Source organism: Triticum dicoccoides, chromosome 1A, assembly GCF_002162155.2.
Source record: "Triticum dicoccoides isolate Atlit2015 ecotype Zavitan chromosome 1A, WEW_v2.0, whole genome shotgun sequence".
Classification (NCBI taxonomy): domain Eukaryota; kingdom Viridiplantae; phylum Streptophyta; class Magnoliopsida; order Poales; family Poaceae; genus Triticum; species Triticum dicoccoides.
Window position 1 is genome coordinate 401,996,965 of NC_041380.1, and position 10,858 is coordinate 402,007,822.

Sequence of the window (10,858 nt, forward strand, 5' to 3'; positions counted from 1 at the left end):
GATAACTAGCACTTTCAACCCCCTACCCGAGATCTACCAGAATTGACTTCGTCACTCATCCCCTCCCTTTATGATCCATGTCGAACTTCAGGAGCGTAGCATGCGGCGGCGAGTCCGGCAGCGATAACCCAGTTGACTGGGAGTCGCTGCTGCACAAGGCAGCGATAACCCAGTTGACTGGGAGTCGCTGCTGCACAAGGCAGGGGCAGACGGTGACGAGAAGCTCGTTGTCCGCATCGTGTTGTGCCAGTTGCAACTAGACTGTGGCAAAAGTGGAAGCTCTTGCTCCGCGCCGCCACCAGTCACCTAGCGATGCAGTGTGAACGACGATGCCGGCCCGTCGTCTCCACGGCAAAAATGCCAAGGCTCTCTAGCTCGCCATCGAGTAGTCGAAGCACGAGGCGGCGGTGGATGCGGCAGCCAAAGCCAAGGCGTCCTGGCTGGCGAAGGAGTAGGCGCGCACGGTCCCTCGGTTGGCCGGCATCATGTCCTCCGACAACTCTAGGGGCTCCGACGACAACGCCCATCCCGCCAATGACGCCTACATGGAGGGCTACGGCCACACCGGTGACTACAAGGGCAAGGGACCGGCGCAAAAGTGGTGATGTCCTGGTGCCCTTCTCTGTCTTTGTTTTAGTTTTCAGTTAATTTAGTTTTATCTATGTTCGTATGCCAGCAATGAACTAAAGCTTTGGGTCCCATGTTCTATGTTTGTATGCCCTTATAGAATTTAGTTTGAATTGTGTCCATCTATGTATGTCTATGTCCGTATGGTGATCAATGTAGTTTCTCACATTGCATGGATATCATAGTTTTGAGGGGCCGGATTTGAGGTCTTCGGTTGTGGACACGGCCATCTGAGTGTTGAGCGGTCATTGTTCACGGATGTGTCCACGGACGTTTAAAGGGCTAGATTTGCTATGTCCGACTGTAGATGTTCTTACCTCTCGAGCCTCTTGTAGCTAGCCAGGATGTAAATCTGTTTGAAGCTGCTTTCAGAAAATAAACCAACATTTATGTGGTTAATTATTGTACGTGTAAAATGCGGCGTACATTTCGATGGGGGCATTTTGTTTACTTCCTTTCTAACAGCTGGCTGTAGAAAAGAACATCACACCGAACTTATGAACGTCAACTCGTTGCTGCCCATGACACGTCCAAGTTTAAAATCCCTCTAGATTGTTGGCTCAATAACTGTAGCTACGCTCGCTTTATTTCAGTTTTGTGTTCACGGTGATTGCGAATTGACAGAGCGATCACACAAGCAAACTGCCCAAAAAATATCGAAAATGCTAAAATCCGACGTCAAATTTTTATGCAGGGCAAATCAAACATTTTTCATGGTAATTTATGTTGGTGCGCGGATGATAAATTTAGTTGGTGAGCATGGTAATTTTCTGGCAAAAGATAAACTGAGACGGATTTGCCATGCTCATCAACTAAACTTGCTACCATCAGCAAACATATTTTTTCATGAAAATATTCGATTTGCCATGTCTAAAAATCTGCCGCTGGATATTCGGGTGCAAAAATATAACGAGCTAATAGCTTTTGCGCCACTTAACCCTGGGGAAGATCTCGTGGATTGTCATGACACTTGATGCTGCTCAGAGTGAACAAAGATGATGAATACTTGATGCAACTGAAAAGTGTAACAAAGGTAGGTTAATTTGGCCAGCTCATTTCTACAAAAGCGTTTCCCCTTTGGTCTATCATACAATGTACGTATATGTTAAGCATGTCTACTGTCTAGCCACAGTGCATGGATGACACCATACATACCTGAACTGTGCCAGTACCTACCGAGGAAAAAGATGATTAAAATCACAGAGAGAGACCACACATTTACACATGCATCATACACATGCCCTACCTTTCCTTATATAGGTATATAAGTTTCCCCTGGCTAGAGGGCACCTAAACGCAGCTAGGCCACCCACCATCCGTACGACATATACTATCACGGTAGACGACGGCCAAGCAACATTGCAACTGTCACAGCACATCATTAGAGAAGAGCCGCTGCTGCTGGTCCAGTCCAGCAACGGATTCATGTGCAAGAGAACAAGATAGCTAGCTACCATTCAACACAACCAACAAATGCAAATTATGAACCAAGCCAAAGTATAATATGCAAAAATGAAGCACATGCACGACAGTCATAAGTAGACATCCATGTATATATTTATGATGAATGTATATCTCACCTCTCTCCAAAAAACTACTGTAATTCACATGATCACATCTAGGCATACCAAACAAGTTACAAACGTATGGGCTGTGTTCAATTTCTGGTTACCAGCATGTGTGTGTGTGTGCGCGCGCGCGCGTGTGTGCAGTTATGCATTCACAGGCCGGCCATAAAGTAGACTGCTACTCGTCCAAAAAAGAAGAGCCTAGCTGGAGGTTAGATTGTGTTGGTAGGCCATTGCTCTCTGATCATCGACCGACCACCAAGTCACACAGTATATGCATGAGATGCGATGCATCACATTCATATGTTTATGTATTCGTATGCAGCAATTAAAACTGATGGCGTTGGTTGATTGGTACCGTCCATTTTATGTAGACAGGCAGTTAGTTGATATAAACTGATGTTATACTAGGTATGGACCATTCTACGTATCAATTAAGCTGACATCTCATCATGATCTGCTATTTCAATGCAGTTTTCAGAATTGGACAAGAGTACAGCGGCCAGCAACTGATGCAGACTCTGTTAAGTCGTAGTACCACTATGCAGGAGGCCTTGAAAGCTATCTATAATTGTATCAGTTGCTTCTAAGATTCTTTTTCGAAAAAAGGTCCAAGCACATCCAAAGATTAGAAATATTACTAGAATTCACACAAAAATATTGAGCAAAAGAAGCATAAATTAGACTGAATTCCCCCAAATCAACACAAATGAGCAACAGCTAGTAAATTCATCATTTATGCTCAACGTGCGTGGCCTAGTTAATTCATCTTGATAACGTGAATTTGAGGAATATATTAGTCCTCAAAGATCATGATGGTGGGCACATTGCACATAATCTTATTTCTCCGATGCTGACGGTTATCGTTAGGAACTGGTCAGCCATCTCTGAGCAACACTATGCAGTTGTTTACAATGGAGACAAGGTGTTTTGTCACTGCCCTTTGTCTCTTTTGTTGCCGTTTCACTTCACATCCATGCATGTAAGTGGAGGACAAATAGAGACCTACTGTACCTACCAAGTCACTGGTACCAAGAGCTTAACTAACTGCTCGTCCTAGCTCACACCATGTGTTGCATGAGCTTTTTATCCTACGAAAAGATGCCTCTCTTCAATCACTTGCCCCCACCTTAATCCTACTTTTCTCCTTTCGTAAAGAGAGAAAGCAATAAATCGTGAGCATCTGATACTTTCCCTTTGCCGTAACAAACCTAGCTAGTCGTTAATCATGCATGGATAAATGCAACGTGAAGGTGTAGCATGCATCACACTAGTGCTTAATCTGTAGGCTAGACTGAGATCAAGTGGAGAGGTGGTGAAAACAATAGACCACACATGCTTCAGATTCCATTACTTTATTCCTTTTGAGGGGACAAAGGAAGACCAAGCTTGGTGAAAGCAAATCAATCATGCAAGTATACATATATGTGCACAATAATAGAATTATTACAAAAGGGGGAAGAAATAGCAGATCATGCAGGCCTGAGATATTCTTATATGGGTACAGAATTCGTGGTGCGCAAAGTGACAGGGGAGCTAACTAATTAATCGAGCTGGGTATGCATGCAGGATATTTTGTGTGAAGGCAGCAAATTAAGCTGGAGAGCATGGGCAATATGGAGTAGTAAATTGGTGCAATAGAGTAGTAGTAGGGTCCAGATCTTTGGTAGGTTATGTTAAGTATGTTCATGGGCAGATACGAACAAAACATAGGGCCCAATGATGCAGGAGGCCCGCCTGTATGCATGGTACGGTTCATCATTCAATTTTGCCTCCAACAAGTCCTTTGGAGGCAGAAATCACTGTTTTGACCTAAGGACGAAATCAATTCACAAACTGAACTGTTCTGAGAAAAAATTCACCCAACTGACCTTTTTATGTGGCGCCCGATAGTTAGGCGCCACACTACACTGTGCAGCGCCTAACACACAGGCGCTACACATCTGGACAGCGTGGCACCCCGGAGCCAGGCCTGGCCCCACCCCTGATGGTGCAGCGCCTAGGCGAAAGGCGCTACACTATCATGTGCAGCGCCTAGACGAAAGGCGCTACACATGCACTTACTAACCATCTCGGGGGCAACAGAGAGCAAGACTAAAAATTGATTGATCCACCACGCGTGGCCTGACCGGCGAGCTTAAACGCATAGGGCGCGGCGTGACCTGACATGCCATGACATGCACGGTCAGAATTTGAGTTACTACCTGCTGTGGTTGATCTGCAGGTTGGTTGGCTCAGGGGCAGAGACTGGCTGCTGGTCACGTATTTGTACACCCATGCTCCTGCGGTTAAAAGCAAGCAAGCACGGACCCTTGGACGGTCACTGCGGATCTTCTCCATCCCTGTTATGTGTCGGCCACTATGCAATCAGATCAAATAATCTTCTTAGAAAAAAAAGAGCCCGGGGTATGATCAGAACGAGCATATGTGCATGGATCGATTAAATAAAAGGAATATGTAGCCAAAGATCAACAAGAGTGAGTGCGCGCTGGAGAGAGTAGTATATTTCCGTTTAGTTTCGCCAAATTTTGTCTCTCTTTCAATAATGACCAGGCATTGAGCAGTGGAGTACAACTAGCATCTAGCCAGTGTAGTTAATCAAGAATAGTGTCGGCCGGCCCGTGGTGGTAACAGTAAAACGAAAGCGCAGAGCTGTTGCTACTAGCCACTGCAGGGCAGTACGTACGTAAACAGTAAATGCGCAACAGAACTTACCAGTAGTAGGGATAGATTCATCGCATGGCACATCTACCTACTGCGAGCAAGGCAGGGCAAGTGCAGGTAGTAACTCAAATTTTGACCGTGCATGTCATGTCACGCCACGCCCTATGCGTTTACAGCTCAGCCGGTCAGGCCACATGCGGTGGATCAATCTTGCAGCGCCTAGACGTTAGGCGCTACACTGTATCGTGTAGCGCCTAGCTCTCAGGCGCTGCACACTGACTTAGCAATTTTTAGCTTTGCTCTCTGTTGCCCCAAGGCGGTTAGTAAGTGCATGTGTAGCGTCTTTCGTCTAGGCGCTGCACATGATAGTGTAGCGCCTTTCGCCTAGGCGCTGCACCATCAGGGGTGGGGTCAGGCCTGGCTTCGGGGTGCCATGCTGTCCAGATGTGTAGCGCCTGTGTGTTAGGCGCTGCACAGTGTAGGGTGGCGCCTAGTTGTCGGGCGCCACATAAAAAGGTCAGTTGGGTGAATTTTTTTCCAGAACAGTTCAGTTTGTGAATTGATTTCGTCCTTAGGTCAAAACAGTGATTTCTGCCTCCTTTGGATTCAGAAGAATAGGGAGTGTGGAGGAGACAGGTCGGACGCTTTCGCACTAATAAAGGGGTATTTCTGAATTGACACTGTGATTGGCAGGATTTAGGAGGTAGCAGCCCATCTTAGCACACTAGGCAAAATTAAAGCAGTAGGGGCATCGACCCTAACACCTAGTGGGAGATCAGGCCCGGGTCTGCGGCACGACACACTGGTGAACACTGATTATCAAGTCCTTCGGAGTACAGAGCAGTACTGTCCTGAGTACATATTGATGCCTCTCCACCTCCTGGTGTCTCCCGGTCCTTGCTAAGCAGTGCAGGCAAATCATTGGCAAGCCTCTGACGAGAAACCTCCAGGGTACAAACAGTTTATGAGGATGAGCCTGTGCGTGGAGAGAGCAAATGATCTGTGATGGGTGTGCTTTCTTCCTGGCAACGTTGCATGTGTGGCTTAGCGGTGAAAACGATTCACAACGAACGGCCCACTTGGTTGTCTTGTTCGTTTGTGTGGTGGCTCTGAGGGGGTGATCATGTGTGGTTTCAGCTCGAGACGTACGTGTTCCAGCGAAAGGAATGCAGCACCTAACCCTAAGGAACAGTTAATTGAATGATGAAGATATCAACATCGATCCCAGCACTGTTAGGGAAGGGGTAGGTGCGCCTTCTCTATTGGCAAATCGATTTTTGTTTTCGGTCAGCTTTTGTTTATGCCGTTCAAATCTATCGGCATGGCCTGTAAAGGCGATCGCCGCCCATGGAGACAAAATGAATATTCTGTTGCAACTGAAAAACATCCTTCACCAAACACCAAATGAATATTTTGGTGCGGCCTCAACTAAAAAAAGCATTTCCATAATATGCTATAGTACATCGAGTTGCACATTCTAAATGCAGGCCCAGATGGAGCAGATAACCTATGCACATACGGCTACAGGATGCGCAGGATGAGTGTTCTTTTACGTTGAGTGTATCCAGGGCTCCAGGTGTTAACTACTAGCAGTAAGTAAAACCATTCCCCTGTGTAAATCTAGAAGGCTGCAAAAGTTCAAGCAATTTAACTACTCAAATCATTCGCCACGTTAAAAACAAAATGAGAATACCTTGTGGTTGAAAATTTTAAGTGGTTTCAAAATCTATTTACCAAAAGGAAAAAAAAAAGTGGCATAGACTAAGAGTCATACCTATTTTGATTTGGCTTGACACGAGAAAGGAAGCTGGATTCCAGCCATGCATATATGAAAGACTCCTAGGGTAGTCAGTCTTTCGCCAGCAAGCGTGAAACATTCTCCAGCCTGCAACAGAACAGAGCACCCACACCAGGGAAAAAACAGCACAAAGCATCCTTATCAGGAAACAAAAACAGAGGACATTGCCACTTAGGAAAGGAACGAGATGGGCCTCAAGTAGATCAACTTCTCTGCTAGAAAAACAATTGACAGATCATAGTAGGTCATTACAATATCTCTGAAAATGCGATATCCAGATTCCAGGAATGTTCAGTTACACTATAATCCAAAACTTCCCTTGCACCAAAGTTATGTCTGGCAGAAATTTGTACTACAGGAGCACATGAAGAAACCAGTCACAAACACCTTCCAGTAGGACCTCGGTGATATGCACAAAATAACAAAACAAGTTTGGAAGAGTTGCCGAAATTTCCTTAAGTTTTTTCCTCCTATGATTTACTGTACAGCGTATGTAACACCTCTACTCAAGGCAAATTTGGAGGTTTGAGCAATTACTCGCAGAGCAGCGGCGGCAGGATGAGATGCCGAACTCAAGACAACATATTCTTTGCTATACTATACACCATGCACAGCATAGCAGCAACTGCCAGGAGCTTTTTGGATGCAAGAATTCTGAGATTGATCCTAATCTTGTGCGTCCTCATGAACTGCAGGATCCATTGCGCCACCACAGTGAGCAACGTAAAGACACCGACAAGCACCATTCTGGCAGCATCCTTTGGGCCTCCAACTCTGCTTTGTTCATTTTGATCGACCTTGATGATGGTTGGGCCTGTCGGGACAGCATCTGTATCAGCATGTACAAGTCGAAGGGTTTCATTAAGCCAAGCTGAAAAACATATCAGCAGCCTTGCAAGCCAGGCCACTTCAGTGTCTGAGATGGGCCTCAACATCCAGTCACCGCTATATTGCATATCAGCCAGTTTGTTTTTCCCTGGACTTGGATGCTTAGGTACGAATAGATCACCACGTCCATGATGCTGCTTGTGTTCTCCCTGTGGAAGATTCTTCGCCTGGAAGCTTTCCACATGCTTGTAGAATACCTTTCTCATATTAGATTTGATTACATCCAAAGTATGGCGAGTTCGCATAGCATCACCTGGTAAACGTTGAATCTCAGTCTCAGCCCTTAGCAACAGTAACTGAACAAAATGGAATATAACAATAAGTTAGTATTCAGGGAAATGTGTAATGACAGGAATAGAATTAAGGAGAAAAAAGTGGCAGAATTAATAATCAACCATAGAATAACATAGCCAGTAATGTTGTTTGCCAAATCAATAGGTGATCACTAACAATCTTTTGTTCAACATGTGGAGAGTTTTCAGCTTCAAAAACTGCTTATGGTTATAGAAACAGACCTTGGTGTAAGTAAGCATAATTATAGACTACTGTTATATTAATTATAATTGCATAGTAATATATGCACCTGAAGCAAGTTGTAGGCCCCGTCATCATCAAAACTGAAAAGCCTTAGGTTAGCGTTCTTCGCCATATACAAGAAAGACCCATCAGTGCTATGTTTTGACAACCCATCCTCCCAGTCCTGAAACCATACATGCATATCGAAGTTAGATTAGAATTAGAAATACTTCTCAGCATTATTTGTACCATTGTACTTCTGTAGATTTACATAAAATCCAGTCACGGAGTGCACTAAAATCCCAAAAATAGGTGCTTGCATGCCAAAGGAAACAGTCAATGATAATCTCATGTATCCAACTTCCTACCTGTAGCTGCTCACGGATAGTTGGCACATACTTGAGCACATCATCCAAACAACATGACTGAGAATCAGAAACTCTAGAATGATAAGCAGCATCAACTTTGTAGATAAGCCCCAATAATTCCGGGGAACCCAAAACTTCCAATACCTGAACAATCAAAACAGCAGCAAAACAGCAAATGGACATTAGCTAAACAAATATCAAGTACTGAAAGGCTTAGTTTTATTGAAACTCCTGTCATGATTTGAGTAAAACTACTGATTAGCACATTTAGCAAAATTCAGACCTGTCCGGGTAATAGTAACATGCATGATGTCTAAGAAATGCAATATTACACCGATGTGATTCAAAGTTGGGCATACTTCTGGAAAATATGACCCAATAAGTCTGTACTAACCTTTGATACCATTTGCAGCACTGAAGCGACATCAGAATGAATAAACTTATGAGCAAACCCCAAGAAATGGACTACCAGTGAACTATAGAACAAATAGTTGGACAGCACGAAGCCCTGCCATGCTGGAGAGTACCCTACATCACACCTTTGCATCTTTCTATCACTAACGCAATTCACATTTCGCCCACCAGGAGGTGGCAGATCGTACTCATTCAAGTCATCCTGCTGAGCCTTCCATGGTTCCATATAGACCATCCATGCAGAAAAAACCTGAGCAATGTTCTTGATATCTGCATCCCTGGAGCAGAACATGAACGTCCTTAGCACAAACCGATACAATGGTCTCTGCATCAATGGATTCCAGTAGCCAGCGGGACTGTCACATGACTCCTTCCTTAAGAGCATTCCATCAAACACATTGGCTGCATCAGCAAGTTTGCAGACACCGCTCCTGTTCAAATACATCACCAACAGCTTCACTGCATCGCCAAGTCCTGGAGCTGGCAGTCTCTCGGACAGTGTAGGATTTGAACGAGACAGAAGTGACAGTAAAGGCAACCCATAGGAACGGCAAGTCCGAACAGGCAGCGGCGAGAAATCGTCCCCAACAAGCCAGAACTGTACGAGTGTGTGCACGAAGAACTCGGCTCGCCTGAAGGATCCAGCAGCTTCCACACCATCTCTGACATTCCGATGCAGCAATGTACCAAAACCACCGCGGGGCGGGGCGCAATCGCTGGGCACGAACTCCTTAAGGTAGGCGTACAGAAGCTTCAGGTATAGCGATCTATCGGGCTTCCGATCCGGATTGCGGCCGGCCGTGGATGCGAGGGTGGACACCCAACTCTCGAGGAGAACGCGTGGCTTAAGCGAGGGTTTCGAAGTGGAGGTCGACCCTTTCGAGGCGCCCGCGGCAGCCTTGGCCGTGGCGGCGGAGATGGGGTAGTACGCGAACCAGAAAAGGTAGTACTCGAACACCGAGAGATGAAGCTTGGAGCCGACGCGGCCGGCAAGGAGCGGCGAGATCACCTTATCGGAGGAGGCCGCGGTGGACGACAGCGCGAAACCGAGCCAATCGGGGAGCCGCTCGCGCGGGAAGGTGAAGCGAGCGAGGGAGTGGCGATCCGCGGCGGAGATGGCGACGAGGAGCGGCCCGGAGGGGGCGAGGAGCGACGCGATGAGGTCGACGAGGGCGGGGTCGCCAGCGGCGAGGTCGAGGAAGCACCGCGAGGCGGGGGAACTGGAGACGAACAGGCGGAAGAGGAGCGCCGGGAGCGCGTCGGCGAAGAAGGCGCGCGGCTGGTCCGCGCCGGAGTGGTGGCGGCGGAGGAAGTCGGCGACCGACGAGACGGCCTCCGCCGCGGCCCGCGGCGTGGACGCGGGGAGGACGGCCGCCGCGAGGCCGGCCGCGGAGTCGGTCGCCGGCGGCATGTCACCGCCGCGCGGAGGGGGGCACGCGGTAGGGTTTAAGGTGGGGAATTTTGGGGGGCGAGGCGAGGCGAGGCGAAACGCGTTGCGGAGCACGAGAGGATTTGAAACGGGGCCGAAATTGGAATGGAGCTTTCAAAGATTTCGGAAATGGCGCCCTCCGCAACGCGTTTCCTCCACGCTCTCTCCCACTCGCCCCGACCGTTTCGCGTCAGTGTGAACTAGACCATCTCGCTGACCTGTGGGTCCAGAGGGTGCACGGTGTCCGCCAGTTGGTGGGTATGGTTGCGGGGCAAGGTCTTGGGTCGAGTCATGCAATGATGATGTGGCTCGGTGTTGGGTTTGTGGGACGGCAATGGCAAGCTGTGTGTTGGCTTGAAAAGGACGCCGTGGTCATGAATTGGGCTGGGCTCCTGGCCAGGCTAGAGCAACTCTAACGTACCGATCCAACGCGCATTTTGTTCACTTTTTATTCATTTGGGTTGGCTGCATGTTTGTCATTCGTTTGGTCTGCCGAGCGTTCAACTCGCGGATGCATTTTCGTCTTCGCGACCTGCCTGCCGTGTCTTTTTGCAAAGGAAAAAGTCTAAAAATAATCTTGAACTTA

General features: G+C 47.2%; 1 protein-coding gene across 1 annotated transcript; it reads right to left on the reverse strand.

Moving 5' to 3' along the window:
- Positions 1-6,851: 6,851 nt before the first annotated feature.
- LOC119275922 lies at positions 6,852-10,271 on the reverse strand. Its single transcript, XM_037556849.1, has 4 exons — positions 8,824-10,271; positions 8,430-8,573; positions 8,129-8,245; positions 6,852-7,841 (listed from the first exon to the last, which is right to left on the reverse strand). The coding sequence occupies exons 1-4, from the start codon at positions 10,252-10,254 to the stop codon at positions 7,230-7,232; spliced, it is 2,304 nt and encodes a 767-aa protein (XP_037412746.1). The 5' UTR covers positions 10,255-10,271; the 3' UTR covers positions 6,852-7,229.
- Positions 10,272-10,858: the final 587 nt, after the last annotated feature.